The 27,874-nt window shown below is 38.4% G+C and overlaps 1 protein-coding gene across 2 annotated transcripts in view; it reads left to right on the top strand.

Moving 5' to 3' along the window:
* Nucleotides 1–27,550, top strand: part of MCHR2 (melanin concentrating hormone receptor 2) — a 35,185-nt gene extending 7,635 nt beyond the window's left edge. For both annotated transcript variants that reach the window (XM_056125247.1, XM_056125248.1), the window contains exons 2-6: nt 5,758–5,965; nt 14,106–14,315; nt 19,985–20,179; nt 23,129–23,248; nt 27,054–27,550. In XM_056125247.1, coding sequence (XP_055981222.1) covers nt 5,784–5,965; nt 14,106–14,315; nt 19,985–20,179; nt 23,129–23,248; nt 27,054–27,345 — 999 coding nt within the window. In that variant the 5' untranslated portion in view covers nt 5,758–5,783 and the 3' untranslated portion in view covers nt 27,346–27,550. The remainder of the gene's footprint in view (nt 1–5,757; nt 5,966–14,105; nt 14,316–19,984; nt 20,180–23,128; nt 23,249–27,053) is intronic.
* The last annotated feature ends 324 nt before the right edge of the window (nt 27,551–27,874 follow it).

Raw genomic sequence — 27,874 nt, 5'->3', positions numbered from 1 at the left:
GAGGTTCACTCCATAGCTTGGAGGCCAGCCGCATATGCTAGGGGAAAAGGCAGCTCAGATAGAGAAGGGAGCACCAAATAAAGGGTGTTGGGAGGATCATCCCAGGATGGGAGAAGCATGCTGAAAGTAGACTATAGACCAAACATGATTGCCACTCAATGCCTCTTTTGCAAACCACAGCACCCAAAAGGAGAGAGAGAACAAAAGGGAATGCCCTGCCACAGAGGCAGGGTGGGATGTGAGGGATGGGGGGTGAGAGGGATACTGGGATCTGTGGTGGTGGGAAATGGGCACTGGTGGAGGGATGGGTATTTGATCATTGTATAATTGAAATCCAAGCACAAAAATTTGTAAGTCTACAACTGTACCTCATGGTGTTTCACTGATAAAAATTTAAAAAAAAAAAGAAAAAATATACAAAGTAAAAAAAAAAGCAGTTTGTGTCTAGAAGTTGCAAGGTTTTAGTGCAAAAAGAAGCTACCACAGGGCTGGAGCAATAGCACAAAGGGTAGGACATTTGCATGTGGCTGACCCGAGTTTGACCCGAGTATCCCAGTATCCCATATGGTCCCCTGAGCACCGCCAGGGGTAATTCCTTAGTGCAGAACCAGGAGTAACCCCTGTGCTCGCCAGGTGTGACCCCCCCAAAAAAAAGAAGTGACCAGAAGATGAGCTGAAGCTGGACACAGGAATTAAAGACACCTGGAATTCAACTGGGTGCTCTGTCAAACAGAAAGAAGCAGAGATACATGTGACAAAACCCATTAGAAAAGGCAGCCTACCCATTTATTCAGTCGTCTGATGGGGTGCTCAGACTACTGGACCACTGGATATTCCCTTCATTATGGACCCATTATTGACATTACTCTTGCTTCAGGATTATTCTTGATATCTAGTAAATGATGCTTTTCAAGACTGAATTGGGCTCTTCGTGGCCTCTGCAATCTTATTCCCCATTTTCAACCCTCCAAAGAAATACACTTACTGGATGTTGATGAGATGTGGCTATATATGATTTCTCCATGAGTATCTATACACTTCTTTAGAATTCTTTATTTTACTGTCTCTAAAAATTTTTTTAAATATTCTTCAGAAAGAAAGAAAGAAAGAAAGAAGGAAGGAAGGAAGGAAGGAAGGAAGGAAGGAAGGAAGGAAGGAAGGAGAGAAAGGAAGGAAGGAAGGAAGGAAGGAAGGAAGGAAGGAAGGAAGGAAGGAAGGAAGGAGGAAGGAAGGAAGGAAGGAAGGAAGGAAGGAAGGAAGGAAGGAAGGAAAGAAGGAAGGAAGGAAGGAAGGAAGGAAGGAAGGAAGGAAGGAAGGAAGGAAGGAAGGAAGAGAAAGAGTGGCTTAGCCTTAGCAATCTGCCTAAACAATTGGAACCTAAGCCAGAGCCTATGCACTACCAACTGAAAAAAATAAAAAGCTATGAAGCCTGAAAGATAATAAAGAAGGTTGAGCCCTTGCATGTAGCCAACCTGGGTTTGGTCCCCAGCAGCCTGTATGGTCTCCAAGCCCATCAGGAGTGATCCCTGAGCACAGAGACAGGAATCAGCCCTAAGCACTGCTGGGTGTGGCCCAAAATAAAAAAAAAATGTAAAGAAGAGAAAGGAAAAGAAAAGAAATCTCAACTACAAACAATAAAGCAGCTCACTAATGTTCCAATAAAATAAAACAGCCCACTTGTTCCCAAATAAGGCAACTACTTAATCTAGAACCAATTGGTTAACTTTCTTGCTTTGCCTTTGTTTTCCCTAGAAAACTTTTCTCTTAGATCCTATTGATATGATGTGTTCCTAATAACTTAGTGCCTGCACTAAATTGATATTTGCTCACATAAATTCCTGACAATTTTAATATGCTTAATTTTAGTTTTTAATAGTTCAAATCCTGCTCACTGTATATTAAAGATTACTCAAACCTTATTACTATCTTGGTCAGACAACTCCTATTCCTATATTTACTACCATAAGCCCAGATCAAGGTTTTGTAACTCAGAAAGCAAACTATGCTGATCACAATGACTATGATAGTGATGATAGTGATGATGAGGAGGAGGATTTTAATTATAATGATTGATACTAATACAAAACTCACTAGAAAATATTATGCTGAACATTTTATAGCCATTAATCATTACATCTTATTATCTCATTCCTATATTATGGCTTTGTCCCTCTGCCAGTCTGTCTCGGAAGATGCTCGACTCCAATTCGAGTAGGCTTGGAGGTCTCGGCCCCGGAACCCGCGTGGCTTTGTCCCTCTGCCAGTACCTTCAGGTGTGCGGAGAGTGGTCTCAGCATGGTGGTGGCTGGTCCTGGAGGTCTCCGGCTGCCGTAGCCCTGGCCGGGGCTACATGTAATGATTAATGGCTATAAAATGTTCCGGGATATATTATATATATTATATATTATAGCCATTAATCATTACATCTTATTATCTCATTCCTACTTTGGACAAACTTGCAGGCTGTCGAATGTAGCCTGCCCACAGGGCAGAGTCTGGCAAACTCCCCGTGGCCTACCAAATATGCCAAATACCAGTAACAATGATGGGTCTCATTCTCCTAAAGAGCCCTGAATATAATCTCAGGGCTAGGATGAAAGAGACGTTACTGGGGCCTGCTCGAGGCAATCAACGATTAACAGGATGATGAAATGAAATGAAAATGAAATCATTACAATCTTGCTTTGATAAATGTACTACTATTATTATAGCTTTAGTAATAGATAATCTGAGACAAGAGAGATTGCTTAATAAAAGACGCAAATTACATATGGCAGGGCACAGTATACTTATATCGACTTTAAATTCTTAAGACGATGTATTTAATTTCTGATCTTTTTCTTTGTTTTGTGTAGTATGTCTATTAAATGAATGAATAACATCAAGTAGAGAATATCTGAGGATAAAGTAAATATTCCCCAAATAAGATTAATAGAATGTAAAGGAATAGATCAAATAAAAAAAATAGCAAACCCCAGGTAGTCCATAACTAGAAAAGCAAAAATCTGTATCCCTAGATCCCATGGATGGGGGGAATAGTAATGGCAGGGATGCAGTAGATGAATGTAATTTTTATATTTTGCGCTTTGTGGTATTGAAACATCCTTTATGATTGTGGGCTGGCTACTAGCAGCAATTTTTTTCTGATATTTAACTTGAAAATAGCAACAAGACCAACAGCCATAAAGCTGGCTCATTAGAGTCACTTAATCCCATCATCATGACTGTTGCCTGAAAAATTGTTGAGGACTATTATTTTAGGATTTAATTTTTAAATAATCAAAATTGTGTGAAAGGAACACTGCAATGTACATAAATTTGTCATCTGTTAGTTCTTTTGATTTATTCTCCGCATGATGCTCCTCTGCCATATACGTTTCCTTATCACTTTTCAGACTTCTTAACACTCTCTTTTTCCTTTAAAAAAAACTAATTTCCTTCAAATTCATTCCTCCTTTTGCTTGTCCTAGTCATCATGAATAAATTGTGTATGTATGAAGATGTCAGTGTATACGGATGAACGATGTGAATCAGAATATATTAAACTGACACTGTCAGTCTTCTTTCAACACCAGCCTCACAAGCATAAATTTCCTTCTTTTTTTTTTTGAAAATATCTTCCTACAAAAAAGCTTTCTTAACTACTGAAGAGTAGTTGTGTGGGATTTTATTACACAGAAGTGTCAAAACTTGCAATTTAATACCCAAGCAGAGTTTTCTGCCTAGAAAAGTTTCAAGAACATTTACCTTAATGCCTGGGTGGACGGGGTCACTTGGTGCCAGCACATGAGGTCAGACACAGATGGTGCGGGGGAGATCAGCAGCGGAGCATTTATTAAGTCCTTGCTTAAGTTTTAGCTTTCACTACACAGTAAGAGGGAATTGTCCTGGATGAAAGTAACTCTCACATATAATGCACTTATACTTAAGAACCAAGATTCTGTATATGAAAAATTCTAAAGTAATAATCTTCTGAGTAAGTATTAGCACTGTAGCACTGTCCTCCCATTGTTCATTGATTTGCTCGAGCGGGCACCAGTAATGTCTCCATTGTGAGACTTGTTATTGTTTTTGGCATATCGAATACGCCACGGGGAGCTTGCCAGGCTTTGCCGTGCAGGCAGAATACTCTGGGTAGCTTGCTGGGCTCTCCAAGAGGGGCAGAAAACCCGAACCTGGGTCGACCACGTGCAAGGCAACCGCCCTACCCGCCATCCTATCAGTCCAGCCTGAGTAAATATTAATAGGTTTAAAATATGAACATAACTGGAGATATAATATAGTGAGTAAGGTGCCTGCTTTACACCAGGTCAACCTGGGTTCAATTCCCAGCAACCCATATGGTTCCCTAGGTCCTGCCAGGAGTGATCCCTAAGTGCAGAGCTGGAGTAAATCCTGAACCCCAAAACATAAAAAAAGAAACAGAAAATAATTCTCATGAAGTTAATTTTACTACATAGTAAACAGTAAACCTTTGTGCATTCTTCCCAAATCTCTCTTAAATATTGAGTTTTCATCTTCTAAGTGGGCTGGAGCGATAGCACAGCGGGTAGGGCATTTTCCTTGCACGTAGCCAACATGGCTGATCCGAGTTCGTTTCCTCCGCCCCTCTTGGAGAGCCCGGCAAGCTACCGAGAGTATCTCGCCCACATGGCAAAGCCTGGCAAGCTACTCATGATGTATTCGATATGCCAAACACAGCAACAACAAAGTCTCCAATGGAGATGTTACTGGGCCCGCTCGAGCAAATTGATGAACAACGGGAGGACAGACAGACTTCTAAATAACATTGAGATAAATTATCTTACCCTTTTCAAAAATCTCCATTTTGAGGTGTCTGACTGCACAAGTGTTTCTCCTTATAAAATTCTGCAGAATGAAAGAAAAGAAAAATGAAGTATGTCCTTTATTTTTAGGACTTAAAAATGTTCCTCTGTGTGTGAAATTTCTATTTTTTTAACTTTTTCATTTTTGTTTCTTTTCATTATAATTGAGGAAACATAATTAAAATAGTGCCAACATTTATGCTTTTGGTAAACAATATTACTATACTTTCACCATTACCAAGGTGCCAAAAACCCTCCACCATCTCCTTATGAGGTGACCTTTGCTCACCCCTTCTTCCAGCAGTGGATACTTAGCTTGCTTCCAAGTCTTGGCCAATATAAATTATACTACAATAAACTTAAGAGTATATATATTTTTGCAGGTTTCATTTCCCTCAAATAAATACCTTGCAATGGGATTGGTGGATGGTATGTTGATTCTAACTCGACAGGGATGAAGTCGTATCCTTTTCTATTCCAAAGCAATAAATATTGGTGTTCCACCATGCACTTTATCTTTGTAGTACTCAGAATGTATGTTTTGGTTGAGCTGTACTAGCCAAAAGTAGAGAAGCTGGTAAGAACAGATGCCTGTTGTAAATAATCAAAACCAATGCATGCTGAATGAATATCAGCTATGCTCAAAGCAGATAGTAAAATATGATAATATGTAAACACTATTATAGAACTTCCAATATTTTTCTCTAGTTTTCTGTTTATATATGACTCTGGTAATCTGTGAGATCATTGCGGACAACAAGAAGGTCATAAGCACCTTGGTAATCTTGTTTTGCATAGTTTCTTGATACAAAAGACCCTATAGATATGAATTAATAAAAATCTATATTGATGGAACTGCCTCAAAAATCCACTTGTTTGAGGATGCAACTGTCCCAAAAATAAAATTAAATCATTTTCTGTTGCTTCATAGTGTGAAACACTGCAAACTCATGAACAATGAATTCACTTCACTCATCCTATTGGAATACCTCTGCTGAACTTTTGAACAAATCCTGGAATAAAGAGTTTGCTTATAAAACACTCAGCATTGTGGATACAGTCATCCTACCTTCCATGATTGGAATCATCTGTTCAATGGGGCTAATTGGCAACATCCTCATTGTATTCACTATAATAAGGTAAGGACTTTAATTTTCCTATAATTTAGGAATATCCCAATCTCCTTAAATGAATTCTTTTCTTCCTTAGATTTTTCTTAATAATATCAGGATTGGGGTATATTGTATTAAAATAATTAAAGAATATTTTATGTATATTATTATAATCTGATAATATATAAGGTATATTTCAAAATAATAAGACATTTGGGACTGAAGAGAGTGTAGAGCAAATAGGGAACTACCCTTGTACATGACAGATCTAGATTTGATTGCTGGTACCCTATATGGTTCACCAAGTCCTGCCAGGAGTGATCCCAGGAGTATGCCCTGAACACAGCTGTGTAGCCCAAAAAATAAAAACAAAAATAACGATAAGACTGGGCCAATTAGTGAATTTTGGGGGGGGGGTCACACCCGGCATTGCACATGGGTTACTCCTGGCTCATACACTCAGGAATTACTCCTGGCAGTGCTCAGGGGACCATATAGGATGCTGGGAATCGAACCCAGGTTGGCCACAGTACAAGGCAAGCACCCTACCCGCTGTGCTATTGCTCCAGCCCCAATTAGTGAATTTTAAAAATAGATACTCTAAATCTTAGTTGTGCATTAGAACCACTTGGGAGTTCTTTTGTTTTGTTTTGGTTTGGTTTGGTTTTTTATTTTGTTTTATTGTAAAATAATATGGGGTCACTAGGAATAGCTCAGTGGTAGATGCCTGTCTTGCAATTTTGCTAGGCTTTGACTTCTATCCCCAGTGCTACCCCTCACATAAAGGACAATCCCAGTGGTACTGTGGTTTGCAATCCCTAGAGCCACACAAAGTGAGCAGTCTCCGTCACACTACAACCATATATGCAAATATGCAAATATACAGAAGCCAGTGTGTGTGTCCTCTGATCATTGCAAGAAAGGGAAGAGGGAAAAACAAATTTAAAATCCTATATAACATTTTAACACAGATAAATTAAATCAGAATCTCTAGAGATGGCGTTAGGCAAGGATTGAAATTACAATAAAACTATTTTACTATTCAGTAATACGTTGATCTGATTTAGCTGGTGAAAGACCCTCAGCTGGGAGCTGGCAGGGAAGTGGGGGGCGGGGGAGAGGGATTGAGGTGACGTATTTACAATGGTGTTAAATTATGGTATATACAGTTACTGCCCCTCCATTTTACACTTATTTGGGAAAGAGAGAAACTACCTGACACCCAATTATTCAGACAGTCACAGATGGTGAGCTGTTCCCTCAATATAGACCAGTCCTAAATCTCCTTCCTCTTCTCTAATCTCATTTGGAAATTTCCTTCTTCTCAAATCTACAGAATAAATAACCTGGATAATAAAAAGAGATTATAGCAAATTCTCAGTGTTGATAGGTTCTTGGAATCTGCTAATTAAAGAAAAAAAACATATCATAATGAGGACAAGTCCTCAAATAAAGGTTTAGTTCAATGTCAACTATGATTTTCTTTCTCAACATTATAGGGGGAAAAGTCAACACTGAATTTCATGCAGGACCTATTGAACTTGTTTTTCACTGACCTGTCCAGTTGATTTAAAATTAACATGCATGCAGCTCCTTCACTGCTTGATATCGTCACTATTTTATTTTCATATTAACTTTTACTTATTTTAATCAACCCAGATTATTAGCCCTTCAGAAATGGTAATAATTTTACAAGCAACTTTTGTATGAAACGTTTTATCAGCATTGGGCTTCAGACCCTATAACAAATTATCAAAGACATTTGAAGTCAGATAAACTTCTTGGTCCTTCTCCTGTTAGGCCAGTAGAACAACGTTTGATCCCATCTACTCATATGGAGACAAAGTTGGAGAAATTCATGTGCAATATAAACTGATTTAAAAGTCAAACTATTATAACTAATTCATGAAAACAGAATCTCAATCGCATGCAAATAATTATATAATTGAGAAAGGAAACCTTAGCCATCACACTGACAGATCTATTTTCAATGACTGTGAAAATTCTGCTTTTACTCATATCATTAACATTTTATACATAATATGTGAAGTAATATATGTTAAATGTTAATGAAGCTTTGAGGATAAATCTTTTAATCTTTAAAAGAACATCTGGGAGCAACTCAAATTTTTTTATTGCCAGTATATTTTCTTTGTAAATAGCTCTCCAAAACTCAATGATTTTTTTCAGAAGTCATTAGTAAGGAAATTAATTTTAATATAAAGAAACTTAGAATTTTTCTAATTTGTCTTGAAAATTTCAAAAAACTTTAAGGTGATTTTTATTAATATTTTGATTATATTTGCTATAATCCTTTATTTGCTTATTCCCATTTTTCTTTGGTTGGTTTATTTGGTTTTGTGGCCACACCAAGTGGTGCTCAGGGCTTACTCCTGGCTCTGTGCTCAGGGATCACTCCTAGTGGGGATCAGGGGAACTAATGATGCTAAGGATCTGTCGTGTGCAAAAAAATCCTACCTTTTGTACTATCTTTCTTATCCTTATTATTTCTTGACAATTGGCTGACTCAATTAAAACCACAGAATGAAAAATATTTTATACATTTGAAAAAAGATTTAATTATTTCCCCATTTATAATAATGAAGAGAAGGAATACTTGAGCTCATTACTGATGCTGGGAAGCAGCAGTGAACTAACTTCTAACGTTGCAAAAGAGAGACGCAGGGGGCTGGAGTGATAGCAAAGCAGGTAGGGTGTTTGCCTTGCACACAGCCGACCCTGGTTCAAATCCCCGCATCCCATATGGTCCCCTGAGCACTGCCAGGAGTAATTCCTGAGTGCAAAGCCAGGAGTATCCCCTGAGCACCACCGGGTGTGACCCAAAAAAGCAAAAAAAAAAAAAAAAAAAAGGAGAGAGACTACAGGCATGCATAGAAAAATAGATGTAGAGAAATGAATGTTTCCAGAATAAGATGTTCTATTAGCTTTTTTTTTTAAAAAAAAAAAAAGCAAGAAGTTCCTGTGCACTAGGAGGTTGACTACAGAGAAACCAGATCATTACCAGTCTGTTCCACTTCAAATTTATAGCTTGTCAAAGGAAGTCAGTTTAGAAATATAGGAAGAAAATTCAGCCAATTATAACATAATATTTCATCCTTCTTGTCCCAAGAGAGAAACTAATAAACTCAGTTCTATTACTCAACTATTCTCCTTAGCCATAGTGGCGCATGGGAAACTACTGCAATAAATGAGGTGAAGTTTTATCTTAGACAGTTCCCCACCTCTACCTCCTGAATGCATATTTCTCCTGTCTACTGGCAGACTTCTTCAAGTGGACGGAGAAACTCTCTATGGAAAGCCCTAAGTTTCCCAAAGTTAAAAAAAAAAATCCTATCATGACATTTCCTCTGTCATCTCTCTGTTAAATCTAGTAATTCTCACAATGTTATGAATTACTGAAACACTTTACTTTTTAACTCTCTCAATTCTGTATTCATTTTATACAGAAATCATAGGGACCAGAGCAGTAGTACAGAAGGTAGGATACTTGCGTTTGCATGCAGCTGATCCAGATTCAATTACCAGCACTCCATATGGTCCCCTAACCCCACTATGAGTGACCCTTGAGTGCAGAGTCAGGAGTAAACCTTGAGCATCACCAGGTGTGCCAATCACCTTTCCCCCTCACTGCCCCCCGGCAAAAAAACTGGATAGAAAGAAATGAAAAGAGGAACAGAGTGCTAATCTGAAGAGTACTGATGACCTAATGATGGAATATCCAGTTGCTGAAACAGACAGGGAGGGGGAGTGTTTAAAAACAAAGCTCTTCCTTTTCCGCCACTCAGTTTAAATCCATATTAATGTTTGTCTCTAAACCATACCTCTATTATGGTCAGTGTTGGCCACACAAAAGCTACACTTTGGATTGACCATACCCTTGCTACACACATATCCTAGATGCTACTAAACTCAGTTACAACTACTCAAATGAACTGAAAAAAAAAAATTGCAGAGAATCTCTGTTGTTCAAGTTCAACGATCAAGACAAAACTAAAATCTATAAAGGTTAAATACTCTGTCCAAGGACATTATAAATGAAGGCACAAAAATGAAACCAAAACTTCCAATTAGGTTTTCTTTCCACCACATTACACAGTGTGCCTAGAGCAGGGTGAGTGATTTTATCATTCTACTCTAAACTCTCCAGTCCTTGGGTAATCTCAAATCATGCCCATCTGTAGTAACAACTGCATGAAGACTCAGAATTTCCAGCACATTGCATCAAGAAATAATTACTCATTTATTTTAATTGATTCACAATAAGGGTCAGTGAGACAACACAGGGATAAACCAGAGCAGAAAGTTAGTATCACATCTTACCACCACCACTTCTAACACTAGTGCTTCCACCTTCTGATCCTGAGCTACAAGGGTGGGGCGGGGGAGGGGGGAAGGGATGATTAGTACATGCCCCAGGAGTCAAGAATTCCTTGTGACAACTCTAGCCACAGAGAGATCTGGGACCAAGAAGTCAGAGCTGCAGGAAATAGTTAGAGCCATGAAAGGGAGGAAGCACCTACTAGAAAGTCAGCAGCAAAGAAGGGAAGAAAAAGAACTGACTTCTCTTCCCCATTAATCCTCCAATTTTCCTTTACAAGTTCTTCCTATTGGCTGAACCTAGTCTAAAGCCAGTTGGCAAAAGAAAATAAGAACAAAACAGGGGAAGCATAGGAAGTAGATGTGGGTGCACGGTGCTGAATAAATGGTGCAATGGTTAGTTTTATATAATCCAGAGTACATGTTTTTGTCTAATTATAAAAAGCAAATATATTTAATAGAATCTTTAACATTAAATTTATATTGAACAGGGCCAGAGCAATAGCACAGTGGGTAGGGTACTTGCCTTCCACACGGCCAATCAGGGTTTGATTCCCAGAATTCCAAATAGTTCCCTGGAGCCCCATCAAGAGTGATCCTTAGCACAGAGTCAGGAGTAATCCCTGAGCACTGAGGGTGTGGTCCAAAATAAGTAAATAAATAAATAAATAAACTTACAAAGAATAAAGTTAAAAATCCAGCATGGTACTACCACCAAACATGCATTCACTTGATCACTTGAAATACTATTTCAACATGTTTGTAATCAAGTGTGTAAAATGCATTTAGGATTGTGCTATACAGACATGGTTGTTATTTTTTTTTACTTAAATATTTTTCTACTTGATTAAATATTCTCGTATTATGCATTGTAACAACTGTATGGCATTGCAATTTATTTTATCATTCCTCAAATTAGTGAGCATCAGATTGGCATTGTTAACCATATGGAAAAATGTTAAATAAAACGTTCACTTGTTACTTTCTTTTTTAGTATTAGAAGAGTTTGTTCATGAAAAACAAATCTAATAATGTTTCTCTGGAAATAGAAAATTAGAAGACAATTTGGACCTAATTTTAAAATGCAAGTTTTATACACAGAATTTTATCATTTTTATTTTCTTTTTATTTCTGTGCGGTCACTTTCAGTGAAGAAAATCAAGAAAATATAAATGATATCTTCTATCCTAATGCCTTTTGCCCTGATAACAACATAAATTTGCTTGAGAATTCTTTTTTTCCTACACAGAATATCCTCTAGAAACACCCCTATTTAATTTTTTTAATTACCAGTTAGTGACCTGTTCTGTCCTCTACAATAGCATTACCATAATTTGTTCCCCGTAAATGATGGGTGTCTCTCCAGACAAGAGCAAAGGCCAGGGATGTAATTACTGCAATTGGGACCCACATAAATTCTTCTGATTTATATTCCCATTAAAATGGAAATAATATCCATTTAATAGGATAAGATTATGGGGATTTTTGTGGTGGTATGTTTCCTTGTGTTTTTATTTCTTAATCTGCAATTCTTTATAGCTAAGAGACCTCTAGTAACTTTCCCCCTCTCTGTCCACTCTCCACCTCCCACTCCCAAAGGCCTAGCAGAGACAAAGAATGAGAGACAAAGAATAGTCACTTGGCTACTCTTTGGGCCAACACAAAGTTCTTCAAAGTCTCTTCTTGTTCTTGCTATTCTGCGTTTCCGACCTCTAACATGCTTTATTAATGGCACCAACAATGCCTAGAATGTGACTGCAGAATGAGCTCTAGGGACAGTAACTGTCCTACAGAACGTGTTGCCAGGGTCTTTGTAAAATATTTTCACCCTGACTGATCTCTCAGATGAAGAATAAAATTCAAAGGTCATAGAATTAGCAGCCTTGTGAATAATAAAGAAAGGCCCTAATTTTCAAACTGCAGAGCACTCATCCCATTGAGTGAACTAGCAATTATGCATAATTTTAGGGCTAATTCTTAGGCAGCTTTCATTCATTATTTTGACCGGTCAGTTCAGACTCCGCTTCTGTGCTGACTTCCCCCAAGGAGAAAAAGCAGAGATTCCTTTCATGGGCTCCTTGTGTTTGTCTCTACCTTCCTCTGATCACATAGTAATGTGACAATTTATTTACACATGATTAGACCATAAGCTCCTTCCAGCTTTATAAACCTATTCATTTCTTTAAGTTATTTAACTCTGTAGTCCCAGAGCACAAAGGTATAAAACAAAATGTTCAATTAATAAAACTGTCTTCCATATGAAGACACCTGTTTATTACTGAATTCCCTACACAAAATTCAAGCCCACACAAATTTTAAATTGAGATTTGTTTAGCAAATTCTTCTTGTTTGTTTTTTTGTTTTGTTTTCTTTTGTTTTGAAGCCAAACTTTGTGGTTGTCAGGGCTTCACTCCTGACTCTGAGCTCAGGGATCACTCCTGGCATTGCTCTATGGACCATGTGAGGTGCCTAGAATGGAACCTGGGTCAATCATGTACAAGGCAAGCACGCTGCTCATTGTACTTTTTCCTCCAGTCCCTCTCAGAATATTCAGAATAAATTAGAATGCCATATCTTGCGTGGGGGGCAGGGGAGAAGGGTCACACTCAGTGATGTTCAGAGGTTACTCCTGGCTCTGCACTCAGGAATTAATTCTGGCTTGGGGCACCATATCAAATGCCCAGGACTGTACCTGTGTCAGCTGCATGAAAAGCAAATACCTTAAGTATACTATCTCTGCATCTCCAGAGCCACATCTTGAGAGTGCCACATCTTGATTACATGACACATATCCACCCTGAAAGAGACATGACATCATTCTCTATGCACTCTCCCAGCTCAGTAGTTTCAGATAGCTTCTCCACAGTGGATCCCAAAGTCTTAATGAATAATCTCTGCTTTAGATTAACCTTGATATAACTAAGTATTTACTGAATTTTTTAAAAATAATGGACATAGTACTTTCAGCACCAATGGGGGGGGGGGGGAAATGTATTCTGTAATAGAAACCATTTTCAGTGTTGAGCTATTTCAGATATTAGGAATAAGTAAGAGCTAAGGCCATTCCTCATTGATCTATCCTTAGAGTGGTAAATTTTTGTTGTTATGTAAAAACTACCACCACACAGAGTGACTCAACACAATGAACATTCATTATCTTATATAGTTTTAAGGGTTAATAATGCAGAGGCAGCTTACTGGGTGGATCTGGCTCAGGATCTCTCATAAAGTTTCAGTCAAGTTGACTATCCCCACCCCCGCCCCAGATGAACAGCAATCTTACTAAGACCTTCAGTATCCACTTCCAAGGCAGCTCACTCACACACTTAGCAAGCTGGGGCTAGTTTTTGGAATGAGATTTCTGTCCATCTCCTTGGTGTTACTTGAGTATCCTCACAAGATGGAAGCTGGCTTCACCTGGGAGGGGTGGGGGAAGTAATCCAGTAATCCAAGAGAAATCAAGGCTAAGGCCTACCATGCATTTTTATCTTTGTTTCAAATGTTATAAGGCATCAATTCCACCATATGAAATATGTTAAAAGAGAATTACTGAATCTAATCCACACTCAAAGGAAAGGAACTGGGCTCTGCCTATTGTTAGGAATAGCAAAGAATGTGGTAGCATATTTTTAAACCACCATCGTTATCAGATATACAGTACAATATGTTTAAACATATATAAGATTGGGTACTCAGGTGATGCATTTGTGTAGGTTTTCCTTTAACAGTTAAAATCATCCTGACAATTGGAAAATCACAGTAGGTGGCATAAATAGAAACAAGTGTATACTTTCAATGTCAATTATTGGTTCCCCTCCATTTATTTCAGATCCAGGAAAAAAACGATTCCTGACATTTATATCTGCAATCTGGCTATGGCTGACCTGGTCCACATCATTGGAATGCCTTTTCTTATTCATCAGTGGGCTCGGGGAGGAGAGTGGGTGTTTGGAGGACCTCTGTGCACCATCATCACATCCCTGGATACCTGCAACCAATTTGCTTGTAGTGCCATCATGACGGTAATGAGTGTAGACAGGTAAATGAAAAAACTCTGACAACACTTGACATAATTCACAAGTACCTGAGTTTCCCCAAGATCATCCCAATTTAAGCAATCTCTGTGCCAGTTTGTAAAAAGCAAAGCTCACCTTTTTTTTTGTTTCATTATAGGATACATTTCTTGATATTTTTCCAACTGTTATAATCTATTCTTGGGGGTCACACCAGATGATGTTCATGGGTTACTCCTAGCTCTGCACTTAGAAATCACTCCTAGTGGGGCTTGGGATACCATATGTGGTGCCAGAAATGGAACCTGGGGTGGCCACATGCAGGTAAAAGCCCTTCCCACTGTAGTATTGCTCCAGTCCCTACAGAGTCTATTCTTAGAGGAAAACTAATCACACTAAAGCCTCCTTTTTTCTAAAAATTCTTTTGGATCTTGATTTTATTTACAATGCACTGCAAGGGGGAAAATAATGAAGGCTGGAGAGAGAGAAGTACAGGGGTATAAGGTGCTTAGCTGACTCCAGTTCAGTATCCTACCTCAAGGTATGACCACTGAGCACAGCCAGATGAATGAAAACAATCAACAAAAACCAATCAAGTTATGAAATTTTAGAAAACACAATCTATGTTAATAATAATAACAATCATCATCATCATCATCATCATCATCATCATCATCAATCCCCTATTATTCTGAGATCCAGAAAGGTTAGGGGATTTTAGAAGGCACACAGAGAGTCATTGGCAAACTAAGTGTATTTTCACTCTGTCCTGGACTGTTTCTGCTTCTGTTCACTGTTTCACATACTCTTGTTATAATCTAGGAGTTTTGAGGTATCAATGAAGTAGATATGGGCTCCTATACAGTACAACTTTAATGAAATATGACAGTAAGACCATCTTTATAGTTAATGCAAGTATTTTATGATTGATTAACAACAGTGGTCTTAATGTGCCATAGCTATATTTACCTGCCACGTAAGTTAATGTAATTCAAGATGGTGACAGTAATGGTATTTTTGGAACCAGTGGTAGGAGCACAGTTTAGACTCACACTGCCCAGCTCTAGATACTGCAAATAGCTAGATTCTGTCTCCCCATTTGGCCTCTTTAGAAATATGTAATATAGGGTGCACCCTGCATTGACTTTAAAGACAACAGTAATGAAAAACATGTCCATAATCAATATGCAGAGAACAATCAAGCTGCAACCCAACACACTTGATCCCACTTACTCTAATCTATTATTTCTTTCTCCTTTGCTCAAATATAGTACATACTTTATTTGGTGTAGGAGTGTACTGTGATTGCGTATGCTTTTCCCTATCCACAAGTGTGAATTCTACAAAACAAGGTATTTCATGACTAGTATAACCCACATATCTGTATAACAGTGATTGGCACATGAGAACTAAAAAAAAAACACTGATGAATCAGTAAATAAATGTCTTGGAAGCTGTGTTAAAATTTCCTGTTAACTTCTTCCTGAGTTCTGCCACTTTAATCCTTTCAAGGGGCCTTCAGAATGTGGAATTAATGAGAAGTTCTTCAGGTGGATAAACAAAGGAATAGCAAAGTTTATATAAATCAGTCACTGGATCATATTATTCAAGCATGAATGATGATTATTTAATGTATTTTTAATCCTGATGTTTTTCTAAAATGAGATTCTCAAAGTTCAGAGTATGTTTCTCAATTTATAATTATTTTCCCATATTTAAATCCATGCACTGTGTAGGTATAGTTAGTTAAGTTGGTGTTAGCCAATGTTGACAGTGTCTTGAGAAAACCCGAGTGAACTCACCAAAGCTCCAACACCAGGGAGAGGACCCTGAACCTCCCATTTCTACTTTTTAAAAAAGTAACCTAAATCACAGCCTTACCAACTAATCTCATTCTTGAAGATTATACAAAACTTAAGGGGCCAAAGAGATAGTACAGGGCTTATGGTGCTTGCCTTACATGTGGCCAATCACAGTTCAATGCCCAGTACCATATATGGTCCTGAGTATCACCAGTAGTAATCCCTGAGCACAGAGCATAGAGTAATCCCTAAGCACTGCCAGGTGTGACCCCATACCCAGAAATAAAATAAAACTCTATACTTTGTACCTTGAAGGAAGGAACGTATTGACTTTTTTAAAAAGAGGGTAAATTGTGCTTCTTCTGTAAATCTCTAACTGCAAATAAACTAAATATACATGCATAATTTGTCTTGCAACAGATGAACTCAAGATTCACCTGGCTGTGTCTGTGTGTCTTAACATATGTATCTTGCACACCTGAATATCACTTTCCTTGTTTTTGTTACTCTGATTGAAAAAGAATGCTAAGCTTATGCTTAATAATTAAATCACTCAGGTTCTTTTCCTTGATCGTGGATCAAGTATCCAGTGACAAATTAAGAGTCTGTAAAACTGAAACTTTCTCTTCTGCATTTTCTATAATCATAGCTTTATTAAATTAATTAAAATTCAACAAAAAATCTGAAATTTCATAAAACATAAATAGGCTTTCCTTTCAATCCTATAACCAAATGTCCATTCTCTCAGTATTACTTATCGTTTATACATTAAAAGCATTTCAGTTGCCAATTTAAATATTCATAACTCAAATGTTTCCAAAATTCCCTAATTGTTCTCTTTAGTTAATATTACTAGATGAGTGTATACATTTTAATTGTTGGTAACTGCCTAAAAAGCAATGTGAAAATTTTGTGTGCATACAAATCCAAAGAACTTTTTCCTTCAAATTAAAGCTACCCAGAATACCATAAGTGATTACTTTTATAAACAGATTCTCTATTGTCAATAATTAGAAATTAAAATTCCATATTCATTTTATGTTGTTGCTGTTCATCCATTCAATAAATATAACCTAAGCACAGAATATATGCCAAGAATTATGCTGGATGCAGGTGACACAACAGAATCAAATTACTAGTCTGGATTTCTGTCCTTGTGAAACTTCCAGTCTAGAGGTATAAACAGTAATTGACAAGTGTATATTGCCACATAATTACCCACTGTATAAAATCCAAGGGCAGCCAGGGAGAGGCCCCATTGGCTCTTCCCCTAGCCGCCTGCGTTCGAGTGGGCCTGTCCCCCAGCTGGGGCAGCCCCGGCCATGGGACAGACGGTGGAGGAAACGAGGGCCAAGTCAGTTGATCAGATGCCATTTATTCCATTCTCCCCACATGCCTGCCCCAGTCTCTCTGAGCCCCGCATTCTAGTCTCACACTGCCCCTCACTCCTGTCTCCTCCTGTCTCTCCCGCTCATCTCTCTGCACTCCCTCCTGCAGCCTGGGCTCTCTCTCTCTCCACGTGCCTGCTCCTGTATTCTTCTATGTTCTTCTCTCTCTATTCCCCTTGCTAGTCTCTCCACACTGCATCTTGTACCCTGACAGCCCTCTCATCTTTCCTCTCTCTTGTCTTTCCACCACCCCCAACCCCCCCACCCTAACCCCCCATTCTCTACACTGCACCCAGTCTGGTAGCAAAATCAACATAAGAAAGCCCTTCCTGAGGGCCCACCAGGTTCAAGGGAGGCAGGCAGAAACATCACAATCACATCACCTAGGGGTATTCCAAAGCTCTCCAGGCTGCCCAAGGGCAAAAGATGTTTTTCTCCTTTCCTCAGTCCAATAACTCTATCAACATCTTAACACTAGTTATTTTTGTATGGACACAGTAAAAGATAAATTAAGGCTTGTAGGGCAGCTCTCCTGGGAACATCTTGCCAGAGATTCAGACTACAGTGCTCAGGCCAGATTAACCATTCCTAACCCTAGCAGGGTCCGAATCTAGCTGTTACTTTTTGGATCATGACAGCATTTGTCCATGACCAAGCTCTTAACTTATAGTTAAGCATTATGGCACTTTGACCAGGCCCATTTCGATGCCAGGGTAGCACATAGCTTACCGCTTGACCTAGTTCCATCCAGTCCCTCATTGGGACCCTGCTTTTGGGGGTGCTAGGAGTAAGGGCAGCTGAGGCTTAGGTCAAAAGAACAGATGCCCAGGAGGAAAATAACACTGAGAGTCAATAAACTCCCACCTTACAAAAGCATAGCATTTACTGTCTTCTTGTGTCCATACAAAAAAAGTTTATTCATTGCTCTGAATAAACTATGCAAAGGACTACAGAGAAGAGAAAAACAATATTTACAAGTCAACAGAGCACAAAGTAAGAACTTTACAAATAAACACAGAGGAATGGGAGTACTGGGATGGGAGCAACCCAATAAGCTTAAACTACTTGAGACTATGCAGGGAGGACAAAACAATGTTATCTCACAATCCACACACTCCCTTGGAAGGAAAAGTAGATCTCTCCTACCACCTACACTTAAAGGCATCTGCATACAGCATGGATGATCAAGGGAGGTTTCTCTGATGAGGAGACAGATAAGGACTCAAAGAAAGAACAGAAACAACAGAAATAATCCTCCCAACCAGGTAGAACAGCATGACTAGTCCTGAAAGTGGGAAAAGCTTGAAGGAGAATCAGAAAAAGATTGGCACAATCTACCAGGTGGTAGGGAGAACAAGATAGAAAAAGACTTTGTGAAAATTCATGGCAAGAATTTTCACATTAATCTAAATCTATGGAGAGCTCTCACTGTGGATATTTCAGAGAAGATTCCCTAATCAACACCATGTCTTTATCACCCTTTAATCCCTGAAAGAGTGATAGCTGGGTTGCTCTATGACCTCTACCTCATCCCCTTTCCCAGCAGGGAAGGAAGGGAACATTGGCCCTTTAGCACAGGTAACAAAGGTGCATTGTGCAGGAGGCTAGTGACTGAATAGCCCATCCATAGTCCCTCTCCTGCATGCTAAGGTATCTCTCAACTGAGCGCTAACCATGTCTCTTGTCAAAACTGAAAGAGCAAGGAGACAGAGACATTTTCAGTGTTGTGAATTTTCATTGTTTTAAACGGATAAAATGAACAACCATCACAACCATTTTTTATATTTAGTTCATTTCTATGAATATCATCTGCCCCCCTCCCCCACCTTACCCTCAACGGCTTTCTCATGAATCTGAGCTATTTATTTTCATCTTTTAACTTTCAGTTGAATCTGAAAAATTCCTCTAAGATATTTTGCCAGAGGCAAAATACATTTTATTTGTCAGGTTTTCAAGTTTAATTAATGACTATCCCTTTTGCTCAGTCTAAAAGGGAAGGGGGCTGGGGGAAGCTGTGGTTTCTGTGAACTGAATCTTCAAGGGCTTGGGGATTCTAATACCAAGTCAGCTGAGCTGAATGTCGGTGCCACAGGTCTGAACCTCATCCATTTGGGGGATTTGCCTACCAACAGAGTACTTTCCTCCTGCCTGCCTGGACACCGGCTAGCCCTACTGAGAAAAGGGCCTTTCACTCCCAGGAGAAATTCATATTCAGAGACATTTTTCAAAGCCTAACACCTTTGTAAAGAAAGAGGTTGCATGGCAGAGTCATTACCAGCATGGTCCTGAAAGGGACAGTTATTTATGTTAGTTTTTTATTCAGACTTGCAGAATCAAGAATTGCTTTTTCTACAGTTAACAGTCAACTCTTTAAAAGAAAAAAAGCATGACTTTCTTCTTTCCCTGATAGAGGCATGCTTCATGAAGGATAATGATACTAATAATTTACTCTTGTCATGAGCCTTTCCTCTTTGGAGCTCATCGCTTTTATTGATGGCTTTACAGGTACTTGGCTCTCGTCCAACCATTTCGACTTACAAGTTGGAGAACGAGGTGCAAAACCATCCGCATCAATTTGGGCCTTTGGGCAGCTTCCTTCATTCTGGCAATGCCTGTCTGGGTCTATTCAAAGGTCATCAAATTTAAAGACGGCGTTGAGAGTTGTGCTTTTGATTTAACATCTCCTGATGACGTACTCTGGTAGGTTGTTAAAGCTTAAGAAAAATGGAGTTGAATTAAGTTATGAAGTGCTTCATCCTCCTTGTCAACACATGACCAGCCGTACAGAGTATCCTTGGGCACACTCATCTGGACAGAACTCCCAGTTTAATGCTCTGCTTTTCACAGTCAAGTTGAAAATTTGATTTTAAGGAGATATCAGTCTTTTGCGGAAAAAAAATTGAGTTTGCTCATGTAACCTCAGAGGGCACAAACCTATTTAAATACTGATATTTTAAGAACTGTGTTATTCAGATGCAGCAGGAACACAGGAGTCAAGGAAGGAGCAATAAGAAATTCTAGTGAATTGGTAGATGGACACTCAAATTATCTGAAAAGTTTCATATATGTCATATGGGATCATCTAATATTCTCAGTTATATTTTTTAGTGATTGTACATGCTGTGCTATCACTCCAGCTCTGTTTACATGTATATAAAAATGTGTCTTTGCAGATATAATAGAGATGACATCATACTGGGTGCAAGTGAGCCCTAAATTCAATGATTAGAATATGTTCTTATAATAAGTAAAGAGAGAATTTTTTATGAGAATTTCTTATTGCTGAAAAATAACAGAAAAAGTTCGTAAATATACTTCGGCTTTAAGTAAACTTTGAAATCATACATCACTGTATCACTGTCATCCTGTTGTCGATTTACTCAAGTGGGCGCCAGTAACGTCCCTATTCATCCCTGCCCTGAGATTTTAGCAGCCTCTCCTTACTCGTCTTTCCCAATGACTGGAAGCTCTTTCAGAAATCATGCATAATAAGATAAAATGTAGATCTGTTATTTTAAGGATTTCCTGGAGGTTCTCAGAGACAGTGATTAGCTTCTGTCCTGATAACCAGGAGCTTGATCAACTATGTCTGAAATAGACATAAATTAATATGGGGCTAATCTCTTTAAAAAGTGAGTACAGGGGCTGGAGCTATAGCACAGCGGACAGGGCATTTGCCTTGCACACAGCCTACCCGGGTTCAGTTCCCAGCATCTGATATGGACCCCTGAGATCCGCCAGGAGTTAATTCCTGAGTGCGTGAGCCAGGAGAAACCCCTGTGCATTGCCGGGTGTGACCCAATAAGTAAAAAAAAAAAAAAAAAAAAAAAGTGAGTACAAACTGATGCTCTTTCTTTGACTTTATGACTTTGATCTGTGTCAAAGAAACAGTTTTGTTTGTTTCAACAGTTTTTGCTGCTATTTTGTGTACTTATTATCAAGGAAATTCTGAAGTTTCTGCCCCTGTCCTTCCTTCTAGAATTAAGTTCTTACTGTGAGCCAAGACTAGAATCTTTGGTAGCAATCTGTCTTTTTAGTCCAGGTGTGTTCTTTCACTGTCCTGATGTCAGTTGAACTGTCTTCATTCATCAGCATAAGTTTTTCAACTAGAAAAAAAGAATGATACCTAGTATCTACAGAAATGAGTCAGGTCACCTGAAAATTGCCCCTACAAGAAGCACTCAGGGAAAGACTGGCTGATTTTATAATAGGTTTCCCTACATGCCATTGAAAGGCCCGTTGGGGACTTTGTTATAAATATGAATTCTGGAGCTGGACTGACTACTGTCTTCAAACTCCAATTCTTTGACTTATTAGCTGAGTGCCTTGAACAAATCACTTACCCTTCTATTCCTTCTGCAATGGTTTAAAATATGTAAAGTACTTAGAAAAGTGTCAGCTATATAATAAATACTACTTGGTATTGTCTGTTATTAATAACACAACACAAAGTATAGTGATACTCATTCCAGAGAAATTTAAGTCAAAATAATAATGAAATTTTATATCACACCAATGATATTAGCTTAGATATTAAAATATCTGTGGAAGCAACCAGTATTGGTGGGGAAGTGAGAAAATGAAAACTTCATCCACTGTTGGTAAGAATGTTGTCTGGTTAAATCTCTATGGAAAACAGTAAAGATGACATCTTGAAAAACTGAGCATCTTGAAGAACTGAGCTTCCAAATGACCCCGCAATTCCACTTCTTAGCCTCTACCTCAAGAGCTCAAAAATAATATTTCAATAAGTTACTTCCATTCCTATGTTCATAGCACCCAAGATTTGGCAACAACTTAAGTGCCCAAGAACTGGTATATATACATAATGCAATATGACTCATCTCTAAGAAAAGATGAAATCATGCAACTTGCTGCTACATGAATGGAAATAGTGGATGTCATGTTGAGTAAAATTATTCAGAAGGAGAGGGACAGACACAGAATGATCTCTCCCATATGTGAAATATAAGAAACATAGTAAGGGGATAACAAATGGCCAATGGTAAAAGACCTGAGAATTGGCACCTACAGTTCTTAATACCAAGAGGGTGGGATAAGGGGTAGAAAAGGACCTTGAGACATTCGTGGAGGGATGCTGACATTCTGGTGGCTTGTCTTGTTGAAATACTGTGTGCCTAAAATTCTATAGCTAACAGTATTGTAAATAATGGTGCCTAAAAATTGAGAAAATATAAATGCATCCATATACATGATATTAAGTATCTACACCTTGTTAATGGAAGCATTTGGCTTTAGTTAAGAAAGATACAACTATTGGTAGACAATAAAGAACAGATTTTTTTTTTTTTTTTGCTTTTTGGGTCACACCCGGCGATGCTCAGGACTGACTCCTGGCTCTGCACTCAGGAATCACTCCTGGCGGTGCTCAGAGGACCATATGGGATGCTGGGAATCAAACCTGGGTCGGCCATATACAAGGCAAATGCCCTACCCGCTGTGCTATTGCTCCAGCCCAAGAACAAAATAATTTTTATGTAAAAGGACTTCCAAAACGCTAAATTTTCCCCCAAGAAGTTTTTAACTAAGGCCCTTAAAAGTGAGAGAATTTTGCCTTATAAACTATAGATGATGATACCTAGCATAATAAATGTAATAGTTATATCTTATCTCTTTCTCCCCTTACAGGTATACACTTTATTTGACAATAACAACATTTTTTTTCCCTTTACCCTTGATCTTGGTGTGTTATATTTTAATTTTATGTTATACTTGGGAGATGTTTCAACAGAATAAAAATGCGAGATGGTAAGTGTTTGCATTATTTTGCCTTATTTTTTAAAAAAACAATTCTGAGATACTAAGGCATCTACAACTGAAACTTAAGCAACAATCATTTGAATGTTCCACTTAGATAAAGATACGTCTACCTAAGCATGTTTTGAAGAAGCTGACTGAGGGTCTCTCCATAAAAAATGTCTAAATCACTGATATAATGGCTTAATTATAATGTTAATAGAACTCAATGTTCTATTTAAAGAATAGTTTTGTATGTTATCAATATATTATTTTTATGTACACCTTTCAGAACTTATGCAGACTTAAACATTACAAATGTTATATAAAACATAAGTTTGCCTTTTAGTTTTTCAATTGAGGTAATTATCCCATTAATACTTGAAAACATAAGACAAGATTAATCAGAACTAAATGAAGCCAAAGACTTACCTTACAATAAGTCTGAGAACTTTCAAAGATATTCATCTCTAACACTGTAGCACTGTTCTCCTGTTGTTCACTGATTTGCTCAATCGGACCCAGTAAAGTCTCCATTGTGAGACTTGTTGTTACTATGTTTGGCATATCTAATATGTCACGGGTAGCTTGCCAGGCTTTGCCATGCGGACGAAATACTCTCAGTAGCTTTTACTTCACAAATAAACTTAAAGTAATTTCTTCTCAAAATTGTATATATATAATTATACAACTGACCATCAGTGATTATATAACATGTTAAATTAAAAAATCATTAAGGGGCCAGAGAGATAGTGCACTTGCCTTACAATTCAGTGACGCAGTTTGAATCCCCAGATGCCACATGTTGTTTCCCAAACACCAGGGTTCACTCCTGAGCAGAGATCCAGAAATAGCCCCTAAGTACCATGGAGCAGTACCCTCACCTCCCCAACTCACTGCAAAAAAACAAACAAAAAAAATCATTATTTAGAAATGGAGAGGGAAGGGGTTAGGGCTCATACTTGGCCCAACACCACATGGCCTTCTGAGCTGTGAATGGTCCTGCAAGCCCCCAAATATGTGCCCACCAGGGTAATTCCTAGGTAATTCCCAGCACCACAGGGCCAGAGCAGAGCTGTATCCTCATGCCCTTGGACTAAACCAACTGTCTGCTTGACCAGGTATCACTGGAAAAGGCCCCCAGGTCTTCCTGAAAAACATGAAAATTTTGTTTTGGAATAAATTATAGTATTCCTTTGGAAAGATAAGACTCCTGCATTTCCTCCCACACCATATGAAACACTAAATTCTTTTTAAAGGCTATAACAATGTAATTTGGCTTTTCCAAATGTGTGCAATCCAAAGGTGTAGGTGATCCAAGATTTTTTTTCTTTTTTTTCTTTCTTTTTTTTTTTTTTGAGGTGGGGTGTTTTGACTATACCCTAGGATACGAACAGGTTACTCCCTCAGGAATTCCTCTTGATGGGCTCCAGGGGACCACATGTGGTGACCAGGATGGCCATATGCAAGGCAAGCACCCTACCCACTGTACTATCTCTCTGGCACCCAGTTTAGGTGATCTAATATCTATGTCTTCCTACTTAGTCTCTTAAAATTCTTTGGAAGTTTTACATAGTGAAGAATGTTCTACTTAGAATAGAAAAGCCACAGTTAGGGGATGGAGGGAGGAGTCAGGAATTATCTTCTAAATATATGAAATGGGGCTAAGCTGGTGAGAACATTGAAATGGAAGGACACTGACATTGAAATTTGAAATCTGAAGACACTGACAGCAGTTGAAGAATGTATGAGCCTTTTATTTCACTTCCCAGTGGTGCTTGTCCTGACACTGCATGCCTAACCCTGATACCTAAACCTGGTGGTGACACACTCATGGGCCATTCCAGCGGTACTGCTCAGGGGCCACTGGACCACACCTGTCAGTGTTCAGGGGTCTATCAGGTCCTGGTGAATTGTAGCCTCCATATGCAAGACATGTGTTCTACCACTTAAGCTCTCCCTGGTCCTGTTTGAACCCCATAAAAACGTAGTTCTTCAAATAAGATAATATTGTTCCTAACCTTCCCTCAGCAATATTAAATGCTTATTATAATACAAAACTCATTCTAAAGCTGAAGTAATAGTACAGAGGGTAGAGTACTTGCCTTGCACACAGCTGACCTGGGTTCAATCCCCAGTATTCCATAACGTCCCCTGAGCACTTCAAGGAGTAACTTCTGAATACAGAGTTAGGAGAAGATCCTGAGTATCACTGGGTGACGCCCACCTGAAAAAGACAAAGCTCATTCTGTCCATTTATTCTCAGAATGCAAAAAGACAGAGGAATGGTGGTGACTAAACCAATGTATTGCAGAGGAATCACCGTCTTAGATGATTTTCCATTGCTGTGTTTTTTCTGGGTTTTGTTTCATATTATTTTCATTGCATATTCATTTTCTTCCACCATGCCTCAGGGAAATGTCTGTTCAATATCTAAATTTTATATAATACAATTTTTAATTTAATTTTTTATTATAAATGATTTTTAATTTGCATAGAAGATGCAAAGGTAACACATAGAATTCTATTATATTCCAGATTCCCTTTACATGTTTTCTGCAGCACTGTAGCACTGTCTTTCCATTGTTCCTCAACTTGCTTGAGGGGGCACCAGTAATGTGTCCATTGTGAGACTTGTTGTTACTGTTTTTGGCATAGCAAATACGTCACAGGTAGCTTGCCAGCTCTGCCGTGCGGGTGGGATACTCTCAGTAGCTTGCTGGGCTCTCCGAGAGGGGCGGAGAAATTGACAGGGTTGGCCACGTGCAAGGCAAACGCGCTATCTACTGTGTTATTGCTCCAGCCCTTCCATGTTTGCTACATTTGTCAAAACATACAAACAAAAAAATAGCATTAGTATCTTTGGATACCATTATCTTTCCCAGTAAATTTTCCTCTCTATTCCAGGATTCAATTGAGGATGACACATCTTTCTTAGTTGTAATGACTCCCAGTTCTTGCAATGGCTTTTCATTCTTTCCCTTTTTTTATGACCTTGTGTCACTTAAGAAGTGCTGCTCAAGAGTCAAGCAAGATGCCCCAGTCTGGGTTTTGCTGATATTATATCGTGATTAGACACATGAGTGGTTACCTGGATTTGGGAAAAGTCAGCTCTTCTCATTTATCAAGGGTACATGATTACATCCTTGTTGATGTTAGCCTGATCACATGGTTATCCCTTTCTCTATTCCATCCTTTAAAGGTGACTCACTAATTATAGTTCACTCCCTCCAAAAGAAGAAGTGGAGGGAAGGGTGGGGGGAGATGCAGGAATTAGCCCTACCCCCTCGGAAGGAGAATATACTTCTATATTATTTAGAACTCTTTTTTATTGGGGAAAGAGATGGGCATATTCAGCAGCCCTCAGGGCCTACTCCCCCAGGAGTAATCTCTGGTGGTGCTTAGGAGACCTATCCTGCTTAACCACTGTGCAATCTCTCCAGCCCCATTATTTGGAATTTTTATGTTTAAAAAAAGTTTATCTTTTCCCCCTTAGTTTTATTTAACATTTATTTATATCATCACATAGTCATGTGTTTTTGCTTTATCATTATATACCCATGTTTGTTTACATTATGCTTTCATTTATAATTCAGAAGTATGTCACTCTTTTTCTCAAAATATTTCAGCCTTTGAAAATCTGGGAAATTGTTAAAGGAATGAAAAAGTATCTTTTCACAATTTTCTGAATAAATAGAAATAAAAATGAGTACTAAATTCCAGAACATAGTCATTATGAACTATCAAAGAAATTGTAAGACATTATGATTTAAAAATTTCTATGGTGTTTATGCTCTATCTGAATATTCCTTTGCAGTTACAATTCCAGTGTTCCCAGACAGAGAGTGATGAAGTTAACAAAGATGGTGTTGGTGTTGGTGGCAGTCTTTATCCTAAGTGCTGCCCCTTATCATGTGATACAACTGGTGAACTTACAGATGGAGCATCCCACACTGGCTTTCTATGTGGGTTATTATCTTTCCATCTGTCTCAGCTATGCAAGCAGCAGCATCAACCCTTTTCTCTACATCCTGCTGAGTGGAAATTTCCGGAAACGTCTACCTCAAGTTCAAAGAAGAGTGACAGAAAAAGAAATCCACTATATGTAATGTTTCAAGAAAACATCCTAAAATCAAGCTTTTAAAAAATGCATGGATTAAGTGAGTCTGAATGGGCTTGTCCATGTTCTCAGTATGATTAGAAAATGCAAGTGAAACAATAAACACTTTCATGTGTACTTGTGACTCTTGGGAGAGTGATGCAGAAGAGCAACCATTCAAATAAAATAGATTAAATACATTAACTTTAGTAAAATGTAAAAGGATAATCTATTTAGGAGTTGATAGTGAATAGCCTAAGGTATCTAAACTCCATGACTGTTCATTATAATTTCAGTATATCATAATAACCATGAACAAACCATGAGCAATCAATTAACAGTTTACCAAGAAAACTGATCTCACTGCAAACAATGCCCTCCAGGTTCCTAGAAAAGAACCACCTTACATTTAGATCTGATATTTGGCTTTTTGTTATCTATGAAAATGTCAATTTTACATAGTTCAGTCTTATGACTTCAATAACCTGTCTTACATTTTTGCATAACAATCATATAAATTGAAGACATAAATGTAACAA

Source organism: Sorex fumeus, unplaced genomic scaffold, assembly GCF_029834395.1.
Source record: "Sorex fumeus unplaced genomic scaffold, SorFum_2.1 ptg000054l, whole genome shotgun sequence".
NCBI lineage: Eukaryota > Metazoa > Chordata > Mammalia > Eulipotyphla > Soricidae > Sorex > Sorex fumeus.
The sequence above is the reverse complement of the archived record's forward strand: the minus strand, read 5'-3'. Positions and strand labels throughout refer to the sequence as shown.